The sequence below is a fragment of the Oncorhynchus mykiss genome, chromosome 2 (assembly GCF_057628025.1).
Source record: "Oncorhynchus mykiss isolate SJ-2025 chromosome 2, ASM5762802v1, whole genome shotgun sequence".
NCBI lineage: Eukaryota > Metazoa > Chordata > Actinopteri > Salmoniformes > Salmonidae > Oncorhynchus > Oncorhynchus mykiss.
In genome coordinates this window covers 42335436-42361042 of record NC_143023.1, presented here as the reverse complement: position 1 = coordinate 42361042, position 25607 = coordinate 42335436, and the positions used below count along the sequence as shown (strand labels likewise).

Genomic DNA, 25607 nt, shown 5'->3' with positions numbered 1-25607 from the left:
CCATGCAATTATGTTAGGTCAGCACCTAGTCACAGAAAAATACAGCCATTTTTCAAGCCAAAGAGAGGAGTCACAAAAAGCAGAAATAGAGATAAAATTAATCACTAACCTCTGATGATCTTCATCAGATGACACTCATAGGACTTCATGTTACACAATACATGTATGTTTTGTTCAATGAAGTTCATATTTATATCCAAAAATCTCAGTTTACGTTGGCGCGTTATGTTCAGTAATGTTTTGCTTCCAAAACATCTGGTGATTTTGCAGAGAGCCACATCAATTTACAGAAATACTCATCATAAATGTTGATGAAAATACAAGTGTTATACATGGAATTATATATATATATATACTTCTCCTTAATGCAACCGCTGTGTCAGATTTCAAAAAAGCTTTACGGGAAAAAGCACACCATGCAATAATCTGAGTACAGCGCTCAGAGACCAAAACAAGCCATACAGATACCCGCCATGTGGTGGAGTCAACATAAGTCAGAAATAGCATTATAAATATTAACTTACCTTTGATTATCTTCATCAGAATGCACTCCCAGGAATCCCAGTTCCACAATAAATGTTTGTTTTGTTCGATAAAGTCCATAATTTATGTCCAAATACCTCCTTTTTGTTTACGCGTTTAGTTCACAAATCCAAATTCACGAGGCGAAGGCCAGACGAAAAGTCCATCACAGTTCGTAGAAACATGTCAAATGATGTATAGAATAAATCTTTAGGATGTTTTTAACATACATCTTCAATAATGTTTCAACCGGAGAATTCCTTTGTCTTTAGAAAGGAAATGGAACGCAGCTAACTCTCACGGGCGCACGCCTGACTGAGCTCATGGCATTCTGCCAGACCTCTTAGTCAATCAGCTCTTATTCTCTCCCCCTTCACAGTAGAAGCCTGAAACAAGGTTCTAAAGACTGTTGACATCTAGTGGAAGCCTTAGGAAGAGCAATATGACCCCATAGACACTGTATATTGGATAGGCAAAGACTTGAATACCTACAAACCTCAGATTTCCCACTTCCTGGTTGGATTTTTTCTCAGATTTTTACCTGCCATATGAGTTATGTTATACTCACAGACATCATTCAAACAATTTTAGAAACTTCAAAGTGTTTTCCATCCAAATCTACTAATAATATGCATATCTTAGCTTCTGGGCCTGAGTAGCAGGCAGTTTACTCTGGGCACCTTATTCATCCAAGCAACTCAATACTGCCCCCAGCCATAAGAAGTTAAAGTAATGGTGGACTTTCATTTCTCTTTGCTTATTTGAGCTGTTCTTGCCATAATATGGACTTGGTCTTTTACTATAGAGGCTGTCTTCTGTATACCAACCCTACCTTGTCACAACACAACTGATTGGCTCAAACGCATGAATAAAGAAAGAAATTCCATAACTTAACTTTTAACAAGGCACACCTGTTAATTGAAATGCATTTCAGGTGACTACCTCATGAAGCTGGTTGACTGGTACTGTGCGTGTAGGGTTAGTTGGTAGTGCAGTATTTTCCTTTCCTGCCTTCCTTTTTCATTGTTTAATCACAACACTACCGCACAGTAGGTGGCGGTATGCACAATCAAAATGTGCGAACGCCATGATAGCAAAGAAGAAGAAGTACACATAAGGCTTGCATTTAGTCCAAAAAGTGTATTCCTATGCTGTTTTTTTGCACATTACTTTAGTGCCTTGTTGCATACATATGCATATTTTTTCATTTATTTTCACTCTGTTAAGTCAGTATTGTGGAGTCACTATAATGTTGTTTACCAGTTCTCAGTTTTCTCCCATCACAGCCATTGAAGTCAACAATAAAACCACCAATGGTCTCATGGTGAAGCTGTTTCCTTCCTGTCCTGCAGCTCAGATCAGAAGGACGACTGCATCTTTGATGTGTCTGGGTGGTTTAATACATCATCCACAGCATAATTATTAACGTCACCATGCATAAAGATATGTTCAATGTCTAATTTGTTATTCTTACCCATCAACAAATCAGTGTCCTTCTTTATGAGGCTTTCGAAAAGCTCCTTTGTCTTTGTAGTTGAATTTTTGCTTGAAATTCAATACTTGACTGAGGGAACTTACAGATGTTGTATGTTTGGGGGACAGAGGAAGGGGTAGTTATTAAAACATCATGCCAACCCTTATTATTTCATACAGAGTGAGTCTATATAACGTCTCTGATTTGTTAAGCCAAATATTACTTCTGAACTCATTTAGGCTTGCCTAAAGAAATGGGGGAATACTAATGAAATTACTATATTTGAGTTATTTAATTTGTAGAATTTTCTTTTCACTTTGACATTATCGAGTATTTTGTGTATATCAATGACAAAAAATGCAATTAAATCTATTTCAATCCCACTTTGTAACTCACATTTTTGTTTTTTTGTTCAAGGGGGTGAAGACTTTCTATAAGCACTGTATGTACACTGAGGGAGAAAAATATTTGATCCCCTGCTGATTTTGTATGTTTGCCCCCTGACAAAGAAATGATCAGTCTATAATTTGAATGGTAGGTTTATTTGAACAGTGAGAGAAAGAATAACAACAAAAAAGTCCAGAAAAAAGCATGTTAAAAATGTTATAAATTGATTTGCATTTTAATGAGGGAAATAGCATTGTACGATATCTTCAGTTTCTTGGCAATTTCTCGCATGGAATATTCTTCATTTCGCAGAACAAGACTAAACTGACAAGTTTAAGAAGGAAGTTATTTGTTTCTGGCCATTTTGAGACTGTTATCGAACCCACAAATGCTGATGGTCTAGATACTCAACTAATCTAAAGAAGGCCAGTTTTATTGCTTCTTTAATCAGGACCACAGTTTTCAGCTGTGCTAACATAATTGCAAAGGGTTTTCTAATGATCAATTAGCCTTTTAAAATTATAAACTTGGATTAGCTAACACAACGTGCCATTGGAACACAGGAGTGATGGTTGCTGATAATGGGCCTCTGTACACCTATGTAGATATTGTAACGTTCTTCATCGGGCGAAAGAGAGGAGGACCAAAATGCAGCGTGATGATTATCCATTTTAATAGAATACTTGATCAACGAAAAAAAAAACTATAAACAGACAAAATGAATGAAGACGAAACAGTCCCGTAACGTGAACACTGGAAACAGGAACAATCACCCACACCCCACAACACAAAACAGGCTACCTAAATATGGTTCCCAATCAGAGACAACGACTAACACCTGCCTCTGATTGAGAACCATATCAGGCCAAACACAGAAACAGACAAACTAGACATCCAACATAGAATGCCCACTCAGATCACACCCTGACCAAACAAAACATAGAAACATACAAAGCAAACTATGGTCAGGGCGTGACAAACGCTCTTTTGCTGGGATGAATGCAGGAGCAGATTTCAGAAGCAGGACAAGACACCCTTTTTTTGACTGATGACTGACATAAGGGCATGTATGTGATAGGCCTATATGATTATGATGGTCATAATGCCTCTTGACAGTGTCATAAAATGTATTTTCTTAGTCCAACTAAAGTGACATAGGATGGTCATAAAGCTTCTTGACAGTATCATAAAGTGCATTTTCTTAGTCCAAGTGAAGTGGCACAGGATGGTCATAATGCAGGTGTAAACATATGGGTCATGACAGTGTTATGACCATAATATGACAGGTTATGACAAGTTATGTTAGCTGTTATGACATATTATGACAGGGTTATGACTGTCATAACATGACATGAAGCTGGGTGTCAAGGAAAGTGTTACTTTACAATTGGCTAATTAGTATGAAAGAATTATGTTGTCATGCTTGTGTTGTGCAGTTGAACATTCTGTCATTCTTTCCAAAGGAAACCTATTTGTTATTTTTCAGATGTTGGGGTGCTGCTTTGTAGTGTTGCTATACAAGAGCAAAAAGGTGTTGGCTCAGAATGTTTGCAAACCAATGTCAAATTAGTCCCTGAAACATCAAAATGTCTAGTCATTCTCTGGTGACTGGTCTGAATTTGACTGGAGCCTATCTGATCTACTATTATTGTGTAAATGTCATTACATGCCATAGTTTGGGTCTTGGGACCACAAATTATTTAACGTTCTAGATTATTGAAAATAATCTGCCAGATCATTTGTTTGGCCTCTATCTATGTCAGTACATTTGGTTACGTTTTTGTGTCAAAGGGTCATTTTGTGAGAGGGAAGCCCGAACTGAAAGGAACCCCAGGCTCCATTTTCCTTTGACCTTAGTGTTCAGTGATTGCAGATCTGTAAAACCCAGAAGGGTGTAAGCAATAATGCGTATGCTCCCCGAATGTTGTTATATTACCATATTGCTTGCACCTATCCTGTTTGTATAGATCTGCAAACCCCAAGAGGTTAGGACCTTGGAGGTGGCGAAAAATAGTTTTCGGACGGGTCCACAGAGACACAGCTCGCACTGGAGGATGCAGTGTCCTGGCATTACATCGCCGCATACATCATTCATCAGAGGCACATAGGGTGTTTCGCGCGGCAGGCATGGCGGCGCCCTTTGCGCATTTCGGTGATGAGTGGCACGATTTTAAGGAATTTGAGCCGGTTTCAGAGCAGGGGATTCGGATGGACCGAGTAAACTTGGTTGTCGAGCAGGTGACAGACGTTCTGAAGGTCCTTCCCGAGGACAGGATGGGCAGCTTAAAGTCCATGGAAGATCTGGTGAACAATTTAGACGAGAAATTGACAATGTGTTTCCGAAATTTCAACACCAAAGCTGAGAACATTGCCCCTGTAAACATTATCGCCGAGGACACAACACTGAGGAACGACGAGTGAGTAAGCTAAGTGACTCGTGGCCAAAGTTAGTTCGTCCCTTGCAACATACTATCACATTTCAATGTCTCGCTCTGCATAATTGCGTTCCACTCATACATGCTGTCACGTGTATTGATAGTTGATGCTGCCAACATTCAACATTGTATTAGATAGGCGTATATCATATTTACACCTATTCGAGAATATTGCTATAGGCTTACAGTAAGGCTACATCAATTTCACTAGAAGTTTACGTTTATAAGTATGTTTTTCATGCATTATTGTTGCTATGCTCACTGCCAGTTATGCTGATGACTTGTCAATAAGCAACGTTATCAGTGGTCATGTGACTTCTCCGTCAAACTAGATTTTAGAACTCACATAATCTCTGTTGAAAACATATCCGTGCATGGTGTCCCAAATATGCCTAACAAAGACATCCCACTAAACTCTAGATTAGAATGTTGACCTAAATACCCTTCCCTGGAGTTCAGAATAGGACAATTCACATTTATCCCCTCCTAAAAGATGAAAGATTTGGATAATGCCTTGGGTAGAGATAGTTGATCCCACTGATCTGTCTGTGGTTAATAAATAGTTAGCCTAATACCATTCTGTTTATAAATGATATATTAGTTATTAATGTCTCACCTTTTCACTATTCATAATACTGTCTTAAAGCAGTGCGGCTGTAGCATTATCAACAGCCCAACCATATCGCACAGCTGCAGGATTAGTCCTCATTTTACTGCTTCCAATGTATGTTTTTGATCGAAAATGTACAGTATCATCTGGGTAAATCTTTTGTAAGATGTTTGTGACCTTGTGGCATCTGTCACTTGGTAACCAATATTTGGCTACATGCACAGTGCAGTGTCATTATCCCAAATATAACCACTGTTGACCATTATTAGAAGTTAGCTATCACTTCTTTACATGGGCTTTGGACCTAGAGACGGTGGTGTTCACTTTTATGTGTCTCTCATCTCATTTCCCACACAGGATCTGGAATGCTCTTGCAGATAATTATGGTAATGTCATGGCAGTAGACTGGAAACAGTCTAGAACCCGCACCCTCCATCTCCCCAGTCTAAACCTCGAAAACAAACCAGTGGTGAGTCAAGTTCTTGCTTCATAGAGGGCTCTCTCTTTGCCCCTTTCCTTCCATCCCCACTCTCTCTTTCTCCCTATATCTCTACCACTCTCCCTCTCCCTGCCCCTACCTTCCTGTCCAATCTGTTTATAGCTCCAATCTAAAATTCAGATTTCATTGTGCCAGGATTTAGTTTTGATTAAATCCCCTCCCCTGAACTGTCAGAGGGTGGATGATGCAACACTGGAGCTGTCCGACGATGAGGAGCTGAGGGAACAGATGGACATGCACACCATCATCGTCTCCTGCCTCAATGACGAACCCCTCTTCACCGCAGAACAGGTAAGGCTACCCACCAATTTACCAACCTACCAACCCACAGCTCTGCCTGGAATAGACCAAGATTGACCTGCACTTTATCAAAGATAGAATACAGTGGAGCAGAGCTGGGTATGGGGCTTGTACCTGTTGCTTGAATGTGCTTCACATAGACAGATGACAGGTGGACTGAGCCGGTGTTTGTGTGTTAACCAGAGTTGGAGTCTATTCTATTGACATTTCCAGTCAATTCAGGAATAAAATGTCATTCCAAGAAATGGAATAGCACTACATAGAGAAATTATATGTCCAATGCAACAGACAGGAATATAAATGGAATTGATCCCAAATTTGTGGTGTTACCGTGTGTATTTTAGGTTATTGAGGAGATAGAGGAGATGATGCAGGACTCTCCTGACCTGGAGGCAGAGCAGAACCACCCCTCTCAGTCAGACCTCTCCATGCTCTCTTTAGACATCCAGCGTTCCAGAACATACCACAGCTATGAAGAGCGTGAGTATATCTCTGTCAGTTAGGTGTGTGTGTGCATGTGTGTGTGTGTGTGTGTGCAAATGGTGTGAGGGAGGGTTAGAGGGAGGTTGAAAGTGTGTTTGCATTCTTATGCTACATTTCTGTCTGTGTGTGGTTGTGTGTGTGTGTGTGTGTGTGTGTGCAGGCGAGAGGACCCTGTGTTTATCAGAGCTGAATGAACGGCTAGAGGAGGTGGAGACGGCCATCAGACGTTACAGTGAGGAGCTGATTCAACACCTGGCCCTCAGGGACGAACTGGACTTTGAAAAAGAGGTGAAGAACAGCTTCATCTCTATCCTGATAGATGTGCAGAACAGACAAAAGGAACACAAGGAACTACTGAAGAAAAAGAAAAAACTTAAGAGTGGTGCCGGGGCCCCGCAGGGCCGACCAGAGAGAACACAAGCACTAGGATCAGTGAGTGACACCATCCATGCTGTGCGTGCACACACACACACAAACACACACACAATGCCTGCTGATCCACTGTTTCATGGCATTGCTTACATTCAGAGTGGACAGTTTTAGTAACCTTTTAAAATGTATTCAAACCTTATACAACTTATTTATTGCTTGTGCAGATGTCCCCCTTATTACTATCTTGATACCTTATTACTTTGCTCTTTTTACGAACTCATTTACTGGTTTATTGTTTTGGCAATTTTGACCTTTTAAACCTTGCGTATGGTTCCTTCTCTCTTCACCTGCTTGTTTCCTGTTTGTGTGCCTCTTACTTCCCGTTTCTCTGCATCACTTCCTTCCTCTCCAGCGCTTCAGCATGGAGGGCCTCTCCTCTGCCATTCAAAATGGCTTCTGGCAAACTTTTGGGAGTGGTGGCATTGAAAGACAGGTGCCTATATTTTTCTCTTTCTCTCTGTCTGTTGCCCTCTTCATTGGTGCTGTGTGTGTTTTTGTTGGTCAACTAGATGGTAATTGTACATGAAGTACAATTGGTGGGACTTGCTTTAACTATTTAAAAGTATTTTTGTGTTAGTGGTAGAAGTTTAACACGTTTTACTTTACTATTTAAAGCAAAGCAGTTGCATATAGTCAAATTTTATTGTAGTAAAATAATTACTTTGATAAACTACTATATCAACTGTATTAATTTGGATTGTAGGGAAGTTAGATCACAAAAATGTCTCAGCTACAGTTGTTGCTTTGAAAACTTAACCTGTTGAGTGTAGGGGGCAGTATTTGGATGTTTGGATGAAAAGCATACCCAAATGAAACTGCCTATTTCTCAGGCCCAGAATCTTGAATATGCATATAATTATCAGATTAGGATAGAAAACACTCTAAAGTTTCCAAAACTGTCAAAATATTGTCTGTGAGTATAACAGAACTGATATTGCAGGCGAAAACCTGAGGAAAATCCAACAAGGAAGTGCTGTTTTTCCTGAAAGCTCTCTGTTCCATTGCCTGCCTTCATTCCATTTAAAGGGATATCAACCAGATTCATTTTCCTATTGCTTCCCCATGGTGTGAACAGTCTTTAGACATAGTTTCAGGCTTTTATTTTGAAGAATTAGCAAGAAAGATCACATCGCGTCATTGTTATGCTGGGTGCCAGCAGCGTTTTGCATGCCCAACAGCTTGGAGCAGACATTTTCTCTTTCTCCTATTGAAGAAGCTACAGTCCCGGTTGAAATATTATCGATTGTAAAAACAACCTGAGGATTGATTATAAAAAACGTTTGACATGTTTCTACGAACTTTATGGATACTATTTGTGGAAGGATTGTTGTCGGGGGAAGGAGAAGAGGACCAAAGTGCAGCGTGGTACGTATTCATAATACTTTTAATGAAGATGAATACCAGAACAATAACAACAAACCGACAAACGAACAGTTCTGTAAGGTGCAACAAAAACACTAAACAGAAAATAACTACCCACAAACACAGGTGGTGTCACACCCTGACCATAGTTTACTTTGTATATTTCTATGTTGTGGTTGGTCAGGGTGTGATCTGAGTGGGCATTCTATGTTTCATGTCTAGTTTGTCTAGTTCTATGTTCGGCCTGATATGGTTCTCAATCAGAGGCAGGTGTTCGTCATTGTCTCTGATTGGGAACCATATTTAGGTAGCCTGGGTTTCACTGTGTGTTTGTGGGTGATTGTTCCTGTCTTTGTGTTTGCACCAGATAGGGCTGTTTTGAGTTCTCACGTTTCTTGTTTTCGTTAGTTTGTTCATGTATAGTGTCTTCATTAAATTACAATGAACAACCACCACGCTGCGTTTTGGTCCGCCTCAACTTCACAACAAGAGAATCGTTACAGGTGGGAACAGGCTACCTAAGTATGGTTCTCAATCCGAGACAACGATTGACAGCTGCCTCTGATTGGGAACCATACCAGGCCAAACACATAGAAATACAACACACAGAACAAAACAAAGACTGAAAAACATTGAATGCCCACCCCAACTCACGCCCTGACCAAACCAAAATAGAGGCCTAAAAAAGGAACTAAGGTCAGGACGTGACAATTTGGAAGTGACCGCTCGAGCCTGGTAGTGACTGCTCAAGCTTGTGGATTTCTGAACATAACGCGCCAACCAAATGGAGGTATTTTGGATATAAAAATTATCTTTATGGAACAAAAGGAACATTTATTGTGTAACTGGGAGTCTCGTGAGTGCAAACATCCAAAGATCATCAAAGGTATGCGATTCATTTTATTGCTTTTCTGACTTTTGTGACCAATCTACTTGGCGGCTAGCTGTTTGTAATGTTTTGTCTACTGAGAGTGATGTCCTTATATAAACGCTTGGTATGCTTTCGCCGAAAAGCTTTTTTGAAATCAGACCACAAGCTAAGCTGTGTTTTGCTATATTGCACTTGTGATTTCATGAAAATTGAAAAAAAATAGCAATTCAGCGGATATTGACAAATGATCCCGGTAACGGGATGCGTGCATCAGGAAGTTAAAGAAGAAACACATAGAACAAAGCATTATTTTGTTAGAAGATGGGAATAAAAAGCCGGATCATGTGGGCAACACTCTTAGGAAAGCAAAGAAACTCTGAATCAATCATGCTGTGGGTTTCAGATAAATAGATGCACAATTTACATTCGAAGTTTGATTTTAGGTGAATGATGATGTAATGATTAGAAAGTTGTACGCTATTATTTTGGGAGAGAAATATCTAGTGGTGACAACTCTTTAAAAGTATTTGTGGCGCAGTGGTTAAGGGCAACGCACAATTGGCCTAGCGTCTTCCGGTAGGAAAATATCCTTGTCTCATTGGGCACCAGCGACTCCTGTGGCGGGCCGGGCGCAGTGCGCGCTAACCAAGGTTGCCTGGTGCACTGTGTTTCCTCCGACACATTGGTGCGGCTGGCTTCCGGGTTGGATGCGCACTGTGTTAAGAAGCAGTGCGGCTTGGTCGGGTTGTGTATCGGAGGACGCATGACTTTCAACCTTCATCTCTCCCGAGCCCGTACGGGAGTTGTAGCGATGAGACAAGATAGTAGCTACTAAAAAAACAATTGGATACCACGAAATTGGGGAGAAAATGGGGTAAAATTCACACACACACAAAAAATAAAAAAGGTTTTGTGTGGTAGTTGAAGAACTACAGTGCCTTCAGAACGTATTCACACCCCTTGACTTTTTCCATATTTTGTTGTGTTACAGCCTGAATTTTAAATGGATTAAATTGAGATTTCGTGTCACTGGCCCACAATACTAGTTACTCCACAATACTAACCTAAATGACAGAGATTAAAGAAGGAAGCCGGTACAGAATACAAATATTCCAAAACATGCATCCTGTTTGCAATAAGGCACTAAATTATGTGCAAAAAATGTCGCAAAGAAATTAACTTCATGTCTTCAATACACAGTGTTGTGGGGCAAATCCAACACAACTGCATCATGTTATGGGTATGCTTGTCATCAGCAAGGACTAGGGAGTGTTTTAGAATAAAAAATAAATGTAACAGAGCTAAGCACAGGCAAAATCCTACAGGAAAATGTGGTTCAGTCTGCTTTCCTACAGACACTGGGAGACAAATTCACCTTTCAGCAGGACAATAACCTAAAACACAAGGCCAAGTCTACACTGGAGATGCTTACCATGATGACATTGAATGTTACAGTTTTGACTTAAATCGTCTTGAAAACCTATGGCAAGACTTAAAAATGGCTGTCTAGTAATGTTCAACAACCAACTTGACAGAGCTTGAAGAATTTTTAAATAATAATGTGCAAATATTGTACAATCCAGGTGTGCAAAGCTCTTAGAGACTTACCCAGATAGACTCACAGCTGTAATTGTTGCCAGAGGGGATTCTAACATGTATTGACACAGGGGTGTTATTACTTATTTATGTAAATTAGATATTTCTGTATTTATTTATTTTTTTTAATTTACTAACATTTCCAAAAACATGTTTTCACTTTGTTGTTATGGGTTATTGTGTGTAGATGGGTGAGAAAAATAAATATTTAATCCATTTTGAATTCAGGCTGTAACACAACATAATGTGGAATAAGTCAAGGGGTATGAATACTTTCTGAAAGCAGTGTATTAAGGCTGACCCCAGTTAGTCGATTGTTTGGTCGATAGGCTGTTGGTCGACCGAGATTTATTTAGTCGAGCAGTGGAAAATATACACTACATGACCAAAAGTATGTGGATACCTGCTCGTCGAACATCTCAATTCAAAAATCAATCAATTCAAAAATCAATTCAAAACCTTTGCTGCTATAATAGCCTCCACACTTCTGGGAAGGCGTTCCACTAGGGCTGGGCGATATGGCCTAAAACTCATATCTCGATTTTCTCAAACTTATGGGAGATTCGCAATATATATCTCAATTTAAAAAAAATGTTTTCTCTAAATAAGCTTTGTTGTACAATTTAAAGGTAAAATACACCGTATTTTAATCAGTCAGCAATAATCTAATGAATTCAGAGCTTGTGAAATTATATCTAGGCATATATGCCTTCAACAACCATAAGACCCACTAATAATTTAATTATTTTATCACAATAGTTGTACCTTCTTTTTTTTGTAATAATCACTGATATGGCTTTCCGGTCTGTCTATAAAAATGCTATTTTTGTTTAAACCAGAACTATGGATAATGCACATCAACTAGTAGTGTATCAGGCATTATAGAAAATGAACACCGGTCTCATAAACAATCTCTCAAGCACAAGCCCACGTGCTAGTAAGTAGCCAGCTAATATTTATATTTCAAGTTTAGCCAAATTAGATCTAGGTATACTTTCACAAGCTCTGAATTCAGCTGACAAGGCAAAACAGTTGAATTGTTACGAACACAACCTTCTGTTCGTCTCCAACTATTTCAACAAAGTGGCCTACCTTCTTTCTCAGAATGAGAACGAGTTGTCAATTCCTTATGTAATTGTTTTATTCTTATTGCACATTTATAAAACAGACTAAACAGCTAGTATATCTATCTTTATTTGACAAAAATGCTGCTAGCGATACGTGGTAACGTAATGTGCGTGCTACAAACTGAGCATTCATTTTCCAGAATGAATGTTCATTGGTACATCCGTTTTAGTAGTGTCTGCTCTGCTTGAAATTTGAGGAGTTAAAACATAAACAGGGTATGGTTCGAAAGGTTACCTTCTCCTCTATTACAGTGAAATAATGTCTCCATGTGTTTCAGTGTCCATGTGACCGATTCTGTTGGACCTAACCTCAAATGCAAATAGCAAGTTGAAACCGTTTGTCAGAGAGGAAGAGGTGATCGCTCATCTTTGTTTTTGTGAGTTGTAGGGGGGGGGGGAGGGGGGGGGGTCTTGGGAGAAAGAGGCGAAATGAGAGGTTTCACTCTCGCTAAAATCTGTCCAAAATAAGGCCAATGCGTTTCTATGCGCTTATTTTGAACCTAAGCTTGTTGCCTGCCTTCCCTCCTTTCGAACAACTATACCTGTTGTTAGGGCGGAGACATGAGCATCTTGTCATTATATACAGATCCCTGGTGTAATGGGAAGGTGCACAGCACAGAAGGAGCGAACGAGACAAGACCAAAAAGACAACATGAGAACAAGCCGACATAAGTGCTCATGAAAACGAAAAATACAAAAACCTTGATTCTGCGATACAGGCATTTGGAATATCGCGCAAAAACATTAATTCGATATATAGCCTAGCCCCTATTTTCCACTAGATGTTGGACCATTGCTGCAGGGACTTGCTTCCATTCAGCCACAAGAGCATTAGTGAGGTCGGGCACAGATGTTGGGGGATTAGGCCAGGCTCGCAGTCTGCATTCCAATTCATCCCAAAGGTGTTCGATGGGGTTGAGGTCAGGGCTCTGTGCAGGCCAGTCAAGTTATTCCAAACCAATTTCGACCGACCATTTCTGTATGGACCTCGGTTTGTGCTTGGCATTGTCATGCGGAAACAGGAAAGGGCCATGCCCAAACTGTTGCCACAAAGTTGGAAGCAAAGAATCATCTTAAATATGCTGTAGCGTTAAGATTTCCCTTCACTGGAACTAAGGGGCCATGAAAAACAGCCCCAGACCATTATTCCTCCTCCACTGAACTTTACAGTTGGCACTATGCATTCAGGCAGGTAGCGTTCTCCTGGCATCAGTCAAACCCAGATTTGTCTGTCGAACTGCCAGATGGTGAAGCATGATTCATCACTCCAGAGAACGCAATTCCACTGACAGCGAACTTTACACCATTCCAGCCGACGCTTGGCATTGCGCATGGGGATCTTAAGCTTGTGTGTGGCTGCTCGGCCATGGAAACCCATTCATGAAGCTCCCAACGAACAGTTCTGGTGCTGAAGTTGCTACCAGAGGCAGTTTGGAACTCGGCAGTGAGTGTTGCAACCAAAGACAGAGGATTTTTTATGCGCTACACACTTCAGCACTTGGTTGAGTCGTTGTTTGCGACTGAGCCGTTGTTGCTCCAGACGATTTTTACGCGCTATGTGCTTGAGCACTTGTGTGGCCTACCACTTCGCGGCTGAGCCATTGTTGCTCCTAGATGTTTCCACTTCACAATAAAAGCACTTACAGTTGACCGGGGCAGCTCTAGCAGGGCAGAAATTTGACGAACTTACTTGTTGGAAAGGTGGCATCCTATAACGGTGCCACGTTGAAAGTCACTGAGCTCTTCATTCTACTGCCAATGTTTGTCTATGGAGATTGAATGGTGGTGTGCTTGATTTTTTACACCTGTCAGCAACGGGTGTGGCTGAAATAGCTAAATCCACTAATTTTAAGTGGTGTCCGCATACTTTTGGCCATGTAGAGTATATAAACAAATTATGGCACACAAGAAACCTGTCTGAGGAGACTAATCTATTGCGGAGGCCGCGGGGATGGCACACCAGTATCACCGGAGGTACATTTACTCTTAACTCCCAGAATTTCTAATCTACAATGTTTGTTTGGCCTTGGTAATTTCTGTTAATGCACTCAATATATTATTATTTTTATTACAGTTTTACCGTTGTCATTGTAGGAGTAGACACGTTGTTTGCAGAGCGCACAACTTAGGCTGTGAGAAAAAAGTTATGGTTTATTTCATTCCATTTGAGTTGTCAATTTATTAATTGTCTTTTGTTTTGAGCACTCCTGTCAATCTTGAGTAAGGGACACACAACTGATTACGCATATAGAAGTAGGACTAGTCTACTTGGTCTGCGAGCAAATGTAGGTCTATAATTGTGCCCATTTGAGGATCTAATACTATTTATGATTGTCTTAACTCACCATCACTGTGGAATTTCTGAAAGTAATTTTTTCTTCACATCAAGCAGCGAGTAGACAACGTCTGTTTTTACATCCATTGAAAATTACAGTTGTTCCTCAACACAGCTTATTTGAAACATCATTCTAGCTCGCTCCCTTTCGATTACCGCTCAGCATGAAAGGGGAAGAAATGTCATGCTCTGATCCGGTGGAAGCGTCATAAAATAGATCTACCTGATTACTTCTTATCCCTTGTGCAAAATAGCCTGCAGCCGTGTCTGTCTGTCTAGAGTTCACTGTAGCTGGAAACTCTGAGGACCCAGAATATTTTATACAATGTTGCAAGTTTGCTAGCAGGAGCTTCAGGCCAGACCAAGTTAATATAATAGCTGACACAATGCAAGTTCCTTGCAGACAGGTCATGCATAGCCAATGTGATTTAGATTATATTTATTTTGATCATTTTCTACCTGCAGGTTGCAGTGTTTTTATTTGTTGTCTTTATGTAGGCTATTTTTACATATTGGCAATGAAAATAAAAGTTACTTTTAGATTTGTATCATTTTCATTTAGAAATAATTTAGATTTACCACATAACATTAATTTTGAGATATGATGACTTTATAAATTACATTAAATTAAAGTTCCATGTAAATGTGCATATAAAAATCATAACTGGCATGTAAGATCAGTAGAAATGGTACGATAACTTGGCACTCCAAATGGAAAAGGTTGCCGACCACTGGTGTAGCCCATTACCGGCAAAGTCAGGAGCTTAACAGCAGAGACGGAATCTGAGAAAGCGAGCAACAACGGGAGGAGGAAGGTCAGGAACAGGTGTTTTTCTTCTGGGTAGGCTACATTGATCTCTGGCTCTCTCTTTAGTAATTAAAAATAAATACATTTTATTTCATCTTTATTTAACCAGGTAGGCAAATTGAGAACAGGTTCTCATTTACAATTGCGACCTGGCCAAGATAAAGCAAAGCAGTTTGACACATACAACGACACAGAGTTACACATGGAGTAAAACAAACATACAGTCAGTAATACAGTAGAAACAAGTCTATATACGATGTGAGCAAATGAGGTGAGCTAAGGGAGGTAAAGGCAAAAAAAAGGCCATGGTGGCAAAGTAAATACAATATAGCAAGTAAAACACTGGAATGGTAGATTTGCAGTGGAAGAATGTGCAAAGTAGAAATAAAAATAATGGGGTGCAAAGGAGCAAAATAAATACAGTAGGGAAAGAGGTAGTTGTTTGGGCTAAATTATAGGTGGGCTATGTACAGGTGCAGTAATCTGTGAGCTGCTCTGACAGTTGGTGCTTAAAGCTAGTGAGGGAGATAAATGTTTCCAGTTTCAGAGATTTTTTTAGTTCGTTCCAGTCATTGGCAGCAGAGAACTGTAAGGAGAGGCGGCCAAAGAAAGAATTGGTTTTGGGGGTGACCAGAGAGATATACAGTGCCTTGCGAATGTATTCGGCCCCCTTGAACTTTGCGACCTTTTGCCACATTTCAGGCTTCAAACATAAAGATATAAAACTGTATTTTTTTGTGAAGAATCAACAACAAGTGGGACACAATCATGAAGTGGAACGACATTTATTGGATATTTCAAACTTTTTTAACAAATCAAAAACTGAAAAATTGTCCGTGCAAAATTATTCAACCCCCCTCGCTTGGGGTATGTCTCTATCAGTTTTGCACATCGAGAGACTGACATTTTTTCCCATTCCTCCTTGCAAAACAGCTCGAGCTCAGTGAGGTTGGATGGAGAGCATTTGTGAACAGCAGTTTTCAGTTCTTTCCACAGATTCTCGATTGGATTCAGGTCTGGACTTTGACTTGGCCATTCTAACACCTGGATATGTTTATTTTTGAACCATTCCATTGTAGATTTTGCTTTATGTTTTGGATCATTGTCTTGTTGGAAGACAAATCTCCGTCCCAGTCTCAGGTCTTTTGCAGACTCCATCAGGTTTTCTTCCAGAATGGTCCTGTATTTGGCTCCATCCATCTTCCCATCAATTTTAACCATCTTCCCTGTCCCTGCTGAAGAAAAGCAGGCCCAAACCATGATGCTGCCACCACCATGTTTGACAGTGGGGATGGTGTGTTGCTTTTACGCCAAACATAACGTTTTGCATTGTTGCCAAAAAGTTCAATTTTGGTTTCATCTGACCAGAGCACCTTCTTCCACATGTTTGGTGTGTCTCCCAGGTGGCTTGTGGCAAACTTTAACCGACACTTTTTATGGATATCTTTAAGAAATGGCTTTCTTCTTGCCACTCTTCCATAAAGGCCAGATTTGTGCAATATACGACTGATTGTTGTCCTATGGACAGAGTCTCCCACCTCAGCTGTAGATCTCTGCAGTTCATCCAGAGTGATCATGGGCCTTTTGGCTGCATCCCTGATCAGTCTTCTCCTTGTATGAGCTGAAAGTTTAGAGGGACGGCCAGGTCTTGGTAGATTTGCAGTGGTCTGATACTCCTTCCATTTCAATAGTATCGCTTGCACAGTGCTCCTTGGGATGTTTAAAGCTTGGGAAATCTTTTTGTATCCAAATGCGGATTTAAACTTCTTCACAACAATATCTCGGACCTGCCTGGTGTGTTCCTTGTTCTTCATGATGCAGTTTTATATCTTTATGTTTGAAGCCTGAAATGTGGCAAAAGGTCGCAAAGTTCAAGGGGGCCGAATACTTTCGCAAGGCACTGTACCTGCTGGAGCGCGTGCTACAGGTGGGTGATGCTATGGTGACCAGCGAGCTGAGATAAGGGGGGACTTTACCTAGCAGGGTCTTGTAGATGACATGGAGCCAGTGGGTTTGGCGATGAGTATGAAGCGAGGGCCAGCCAACGAGAGCGTACAGGTCGCAATGGTGGGTAGTATATGGGGCTTTGGTGACAAAACGGATGGCACTGTGATAGACTGCATCCAATTTGTTGAGTAGGGTATTGGAGGTTATTTTGTAAATGACATCGCCGAAGTCGAGGATTGGTAGGATGGTCAGTTTTACAAGGGTATGTTTGGCAGCATGATTGAAGGATGCTTTGTTGCGAAATAGGAGGCCAATTCTAGATTTAACTTTGGATTGGAGATGTTTGATGTGGGTCTGGAAGGAGAGTTTACAGTCTAACCAGACACATACAGTGGGCAAAAAAAGTATTTAGTCAGCCACCAATTGTGCAAGTTCATCGTAGGTACACTTCAACTATGACAGACAAAATGAGAAAAAAATCCAGAAAATCACATTGTAGGATTTTTTATGAATTTATTTGCAAATTATGGTGAAGTAGATTGCAACACACTTTGGCAGTTCTATCTTGTCTGAAAATGTTGTAGTTTGGGATGAACATTTCTGAATTTTTGGTAGTCTTCCTAAGCCAGGATTCAGACACAGCTAGAACATCCGGGTTGGCAGAGTGCGCCAAATCAGTGAATATAACAAACTTAGGGAGGAGGCTTCTAATATTAACATGCATGAAACCAAGGCTATTCTGGTTACAGGGTAATCGCCTTGTGCCCTTATCCCCTTTGTGCATGTGCATAACTATAGATAAATCCCACAGGAGAGTTTGAGTGATGAAAGTTGAATAGAGGGTCTCAAAATCTCTGAGCAAGAAACACTTGGATGAACATAAAGAAATTAATGTTAGGCTCTTTTCTGGTAATTGTGCTCTTATTATATGCCAGATGTTAAGACTACGAACCGCCATTGACTTGTCATTTCAATAGGCATAGGCTTCAAACTAAATTCAGGGTTTTTGATTCTAATTCAATTTTACCACAGTTTGCTCAGATAAAGGCAGGTAGCCTATAGCCCCGTATAGGCCTTACATCTAATTTCAGATAGTCTACAGTATTCTAGACAAGATGTAGGCAAGATGTAAACTTGCTTCATTCAAATGAAGACTAATTTATTCAACATGAATAGCAAGGCAATTTTGCTAATATAAGTTCTTCTTTCCCCAATAGTCTGCTGGAATAGGCTACAGAGAATGGGGTCATAATTTCAATCACTAAATTAAATATGAATTATATATATATACAGTGCCTTGCGAAAGTATTCGGCCCCCTTGAACTTTGCGACCTTTTGCCACATTTCAGGCTTCAAACATAAAGATATAAAACGGTATTTATTTGTGAAGAATCAACAACAAGTGGGACACAATCATGAAGTGGAACGACATTTATTGGATATTTTAAACTTTTTTAACAAATCAAAAACTGAAAAATTGGGCGTGCAAAATTATTCAGCCCCCTTAAGTTAATACTTTGTAGCGCCACCTTTTGCTGCGATTACAGCTGTAAGTCGCTTGGGGTATGTCTCTATCAGTTTTGCACATCGAGAGACTGAAATTTTTTCCCATTGCTCCTTGAAATATCCAATAAATGTCGTTCCACTTCATGATTGTGTCCCACTTGTTGTTGATTCTTCACAAAAAAATACAGTTTTATATCTTTATGTTTGAAGCCTGAAATGTGGCAAAAGGTCGCAAAGTTCAAGCGGGCCGAATACTTTCGCAAGGCACTGTGTATATATATATATATATATATAGATATATGAACTTAATATGCTTGTCAACAACAGCCAGTTTATTTTTCTGAATGTGTGTCACCTGTAGCCTAATATGACTACTGTTCATAATAACACAAGGCTACAACAACAAAGTTATAAACTATTTATTAAATTGGTTCGCCAGCCCCAGATAGGCTACACAGGTTGCACAAATTGATTTGCAAGGAGTCCAGTGATATCGTCATTTCAACATATCTATTGTATAAAATGGTAGCCTGCAATGGCATATATATTACTAGCTTTACTTGATGGCCAAAAGATGCAAATGTATAATTCTCCACATTTAGCCTAAAGTCAGTTTCATTGAGGACTTTTCCCCATAAAAATAACCAGATGAGGAAGTTCCATAGCTTCCATTTAAAATGTCCACTCGGGCGGCCCCCCGATACCCATAAACTGAGCATGCATAAAGCACTTAAGCAGTCAACTTTAGAATGCCGTTTAAACCAAGCGGATTTATGTAATGCGTTCTAGTGCGCCCCAAAAGTCATTTTCCAGTGCCTGGTCTCCATTATTTTTTGATGTGCATCAGTTCTAGAGTATGAACATATTTTATGGAAAAAGGTGGCTCCACAATGACAATCTAAATAGCCTACCAACAACTGGTAAAAAGTTGTCACAACGTACACGCGTGCTGCTCTTGTTCCTCTCGCTCACCTGACTCAGCCAATAACTAGTGCTCTCTCAACACACACACCACTCCTGATCTCTCAATCACTCAGCAACAGCATGACTCACTGCCTACAGTCAGGAGCAGGTCACAGTGAAATATATATGTTTTAAATTGCTGCGGTGCAATTTAGAAATAGCCCAAAAAACAAAAACCCGCAACGAGTACATTTTCACCCGTGACATCGTTTTCCAAGTAGCCCAATTTTGGCCAGGAAACCGCGAACATGGCAACACTGAGGAGAACTGTTTGAATGATGTCTTTGAGTATAACAGAACTTATTTGGCAGGCGAAACTCCGAGGACAAACCATCCAGGATTTGTTTTTAGGTCACTCTCTTTTCAATGGGGTTTCATTGGGAATCTAGAATTCTAAGGCAGTTGCTTGCAGTTCCAATTGCTTCCACTGGATGTCAACAGTCTTTAGAAATTGGTAGATGTTTTTCCTTTGTGTAATGATGAAATAGGGCTGTCCAGAACAAGGGTCGAGTGAAGTGTACAGTTTGATAGACCTGAAAAGCACGCTCCACTTTGTTTTCCTCCGGTATTGAACGCAGTTTATCCCGTCTTAAATTTTATTGATTATTTACGTTAAAAAATACCTAAAGTTGTGTTAGGAAAGTTGTTTGAAATGTTTGGACAAAGATTACAGGTAATTTATGAGATATTTTGTAGTCATGTTGCGTGAGTTGGAACCAGTGTTTTTCTGGATCAAATGCGCCAAATAAATTGACATTTTGGATATATATCGATGGAATTAATCGAACAAAATGACCATTTGTGATGTTTATGGAACATATTGGAGTGCCAACAGAAGAAGCTCGTCAAAGGTAAGGCATGAGTTATATCTTTATTTCTAAGTTCCGTGTCGTGCCTGGCGGGTTGAATTATGATTGACTTTGTTTGATGGGGTGCTGTCCTCAGATAATAGCATGGTTTGCTTTCACCATAAAGCCTTTTTGAAATCTGACACGTTGGCTGGATTAACAACAAGTGTAGCTTTAATTTGGTGCATTGCATGTGTGATTTCATGAAAGTTTCATATTTCTATATATTTAATTTGAATTTGGTGCTCTGCCATTTCATCGGATGTTGTCAAATCGATCCCACTAAAGGGATTTCATCCATAAGAAGTTCATGCTAACAAACATTTATGCTTTGAAACTAATAAATAAATACCGCACTCTGACCCAGAAAAGTTATTTGCTAGATTCATGATAGTGTTTTTAGACAAAGCAAGGAAAGTGAACTTCCAAACGTGTTTCAGTTTTAATGGAATATGCAGCTGTTGTTGGTAAGTAATGAACCTGCTAGCTTCTGACATGACTAACAGCATCTATAAAGAGAGCAGTTGATTGGTTACTAAAACAGCTCTATCGATTGATTGGTAGAAGCTATTCTTAATCCGTTGCCAGATTTGAATAGCAGAGAAGTAGACGAAGATGTCATACCCATAACTTTTTGCCTAAATTTCAGTTGTGTATAAAAAGTTTCAGAAAATGTTGTTGATGCTGTTACTAAAATAGCTATTACTTTGTATCAGAATAAAATATTTTTGTTTTGCATTCAGATTTGAAAAGCAGAGAAGTAGATGAAGATTTCATATGCTCTAACATTTTGTAATAGTTGTTGACTAACTGCTTAAATTAGATGATTTGTGTAAAAAGTTGCATTGTTTCATTGACAGTGAATGGAATGTTGGAATTGATGATGTCACAAGGGGGCCTTTAGAATATTGAGGAAATTGCCATGAAAGTGGATGGAGGACAAAAAGGTCAAAAAAAATGTACAACTTAAAAAGTATAAAATGTAATTTAAAAAAAGTATTAAATATATATATATATTTTTTTATAAGTTGTATGTAAGCACACTGGTTCTGACCAGTATGTGCTAAATAATAATAATCAAATGTCAGAAGTATGACGAATATTTAAAGTCTGGACTTTTGCTTCGCAAGTCCCACCTAAAAATGCTGATTCATCCAGCGTCACATTTCCATAAACTGAACATGAATTACTCGCTGTCTCACCTCTCTGCTGTATTTAAGGAGTCTTAACAAACATCACCAATTGCCTTTCTACATTGGAGCAGCAATTGAACAATTGTTTTTAGCATGTACAGTGCCGAGTGAAAGTCTTCACACCCCTTGCACAGTTTTCATATTTTTCTGCCTTAAAATTACATGTAAAAAGGGATTAAATTAGATTTTTTCCCCCCTGACCAATCTACACAACCTACTACACAATTTCATTGTAAAGGAAAATTATAGAAAATGATCTTAATTAAATAGAACAAAAAACAAAGATGCCTTGATTGCATATGTCTTCACACACCATAGTTAATACTTGGTGGGAGAACTTTAGGCAGCCATTACAGCTGTGAGAGGAACATTTGTGTAAAGTTGGTAGGATCTCATTCAAAATGATTCACATCTGTAATGCCTGCCGATGGTGGTTCCACCAAGTATTAACTCTGGGGTGTGAAGACGTGCAATCAAGACTTGTATTTTTAATTTGTATTCATTTGGAAAATGTTCTATAATTCTTCTTTCACTTTGAAAATGTGGGATAGGTTGTGTAGATCAGTAGGAAAACAATATAATGTGTAATTGAATTTTAAGGCAGAAAAATGTGAAAAGTGTACAAGGGGTGTTTACACTTTCACTAGGCACTGTACTTATTCTCTCTCTTTTTCTCTATTGTTTCTACCCCATGGTCTCTCTTAGTATCTGACCACAGTCATCCCATATGAGAAGAAAGGAGGCCCTCCATCGGTGGAAGATCTTCAGATCCTTACCCAAAGTAAGTGGCACCTGTAAGGTGCAGAGCATTTATCCCCCACCCATCACACGACTCTTAAATAAATAAAAACATTTGTGCTACTTGAAGTACAGGGTACAGTTGTTTATCTAGTGTTATAGATGGTTGACATACCCTGGTCAAATACATTCCTGGAATAAATACATTTTTCTGATTGGTTTGTGTTTCTGTTGCAGTCCTGCAAGCTATGAGAGACGACAGTGACAAGGTGCCCAGCCTTCTGACAGACTACATTCTCAAAGGTGAATACACTCAGCCTCTCTCTATGTACATTTAATATTAGTAGGCTATATTACAGTGAGTTATGTGTTGTTGGCATACTGTTGTCTCTGCATTTTTGTATAGTTGTTGTCTCTCAATTTTTGTAGAATTCAAGAACATAACGTTTATTGATAACTCATGATTTTCACATTAGGCTATTTTAAACTAGGCTGTTCTACTATTTAAGTTGTTGTGCCTTTTATTTTGTGTGTGTGGTACAGGGCAATTTACAGTTGAGTGATCTCCTTTTTCCTTCATTCATTTCTTTAAAAAAAAATCTCTCCATTCTCAATTTTCTGTTCAATGTCTCGCTGCATTGTACTTGCTAGCTCTGGTGTGAGAGCCATGGACAGAGAGGTTTGTGGCACACATTCAGACACTGTACTGTGTGGTGTAGTTCACTCATTGCGTGAGAGCACCCCTAGTGGCCACTGAGCTTTAGTGTAATGTAACCGTACCCTGCCGTTGTGTCCTGTCACTGCCCTGCCCCACCCCTCACTGTCACACTGCTGCTGTTTAGGGTATGGTAGACCCCATTGCTGCTCCTGTTGGTGTCACAAAGTTATCCCTGACCCACGACCTTGCTTTGCCTAACCCTTCACATCTTCAAGTCATCCTAAATGGACCTTACGGGTTCTACTAAAACGCTCCCTGGGAATCACTACTTTTACAACCATCGGAACCGGTTTCTCCCTCTGGGCTCACTGAATACTAAATGGCTGTATTGGCATATTGTGTATTGTTGTCGTATCTGTTTCAAGTGTGTTTGGATTCCTTGAGACTGTTTTCCTGATCAAACCTAGATACAGGTACTTGGTTATTTTATTTCTCCTGTTTTACTATTTCATTCCTTTTTCTCCACCCAAGCCTGTTCTATTTCTTACTTTATATTTTCCCGTAGTAGCCTAACTGGCATTCACACCTAGTCTCAGCCATACTCATTAATATGTGTTTTTTTCCCACAGTGCTTTGCCCAAAATAGACTGGAAGGACAATAACTGACATTTTGGAAACGAGGTGAGGGATCTGGTTTCAATGTCAACAAGCAAAATGAAGAGGACTTGCTCAGTGTATAAAAAAATAAAAACATAAGAACACTTAATTTATTCTTAATGATGCAATGGTATTTTACCAGTTGCTCCTTTTTGTGTAATACCCATAGATGTTTTTAATAGCTCATTCAGTTTTATTTCCTCCGTGTTGAGCATGGTGATTTCACAAACCTTGTGTATTTGACTACTTCAAGTATTTAAAAAAAATAGTTTTTACTTTATGTACAGTGTAAAATTCAGTTCTCAAAGTCATAAGAAAGATACTCATACATTCTAGTGTAGCGTCTACTGTATGTGGCTGATTTCAAACAGCCTTTTTGGACGAAAGGGAGCCTTACATTTTTGGCCCTGAAGTATGATCGAAGCTGCTCATATCCAAAGGTTTGTGTCTTAATTGGATTAACCTAATCTGAAGGTCTCAGAAACGACTGAGCTGCACTCCACAGCACTTGTAATATCAGGGATATGAAACATTTTAGATTAGTTTTTAAAGTGCTTAAATACATTTCAGTAATAAAACAAACCTTGAACTAAATACTAACATTTTTCTACACAACTCAGTCCATCATTTGGCCTCCCTAAAAGCACTGCACATGTATTTTGTAGTCATAGCTAAATACTGTAGTAGTACCATTGTTGTCATACTTAGAAGGAATTGCAAAGGTAATGTGAACAGAACTGTAATTAATTACAGAGCACTGATGTGACTACTAGCTATGCATTTGAGTAAATAATGGCTCACTGAAGCCCTGAATCAGAGGCACCATGCAGCCCAGACCTGGCCAGCCTGTGAAGGCTGTGCACACAAGCTGGGCATTATTATATTTCTATACACAATAAATTAAGATGCCTTTGCCTTTGCCAGAATTTTTTGTACATTGACTTATTTTTAACAAAATGTTATTATACTAAGCTACTTATCTGCTAAACTATTAATTTACTTTGTAAATATTTTATTTCAAATAAATGTATAAAGTCAATGAAAAACCCAATTTAATCTGGTTTTGTTTCATTACTGAGTCAACTCCCTTTTTTTTAATCCTTGCTCATACAGCATACTCCAGCTACTCGTCAATGACAATGATATGGACCAACATAGAAAACTTATTTTAGTTATGCAAACTCAACCTTGCTTTTAGCCAATACCCCCGGCCAGTACTTTTAATATTGTAACAGGGATCCATGCTCTTTCAATGCCACTGTAGTCTAATCCTCATTGGAACATGGGAAATCATAAAGCTAGTGTTATATTGAACACAAATCATTGACAGTTAACACATTTTTCAAACTCCAACTAGGAGAAAAACATTGGAAAGAGGAACAACAAATGGTTTGTGCAAATGTGAGAGATATGGCTCCTTTGGTAACAGTGTCTTTCACCTCAGCAGTAGGCGTCTTGATACTTGAGGATAAGAGTAACTCACACGTGCATATAATACACGTGAAATACAAAAACACACTCCAAAACACACTGTTGTTTCATTATCAGCTGGCCATGTGTCAGCCAAACCATGTCCAGCTAGCTGAGAGGAACCAGATGAAATAAATAAATGTAAGGGTATTTTGGCAGCTAGGCCAAGCTTGTAGGTACCTACTGGTGGGAACATGATTGCAGGATGAGTGGGATGATATATGCCAAATTAGGCCACGTGACAACCAAACCAACACATGGCACCCCATGAAGAACTTAATGATACCACAAGAATATCACTATTGTTTGGAATGAGAATGAAACACAAAGATCTAGAGATAGAGATGTCTAGAGATAATATCATATTATTCATATTTCACATTCAT

General features: G+C 39.4%; 1 protein-coding gene across 5 annotated transcripts; it reads left to right on the top strand.

The window, feature by feature from the left end:
• Positions 1–4269: 4269 nt before the first annotated feature.
• On the top strand, positions 4270–24802 carry LOC110490077 (fasciculation and elongation protein zeta-2). 5 transcript variants are annotated; one of them, XM_036948970.2, is made up of 10 exons: positions 4270–4800; positions 5786–5897; positions 6102–6218; positions 6572–6707; positions 6871–7142; positions 7495–7575; positions 22404–22479; positions 22674–22739; positions 23088–23115; positions 23724–24802. In XM_036948970.2, the coding sequence occupies exons 1-9, from the start codon at positions 4511–4513 to the stop codon at positions 23096–23098; spliced, it is 1161 nt and encodes a 386-aa protein (XP_036804865.2). In that variant the 5' UTR covers positions 4270–4510; the 3' UTR covers positions 23099–23115; positions 23724–24802. The 5 variants fall into 5 exon arrangements, with proteins under 5 accessions (XP_036804865.2, XP_021418915.3, XP_036804880.2 ...); XM_021563240.3 differs by lacking the exon at positions 23088–23115; XM_036948985.2 differs by lacking the exons at positions 7495–7575; positions 23088–23115.
• Positions 24803–25607: the final 805 nt, after the last annotated feature.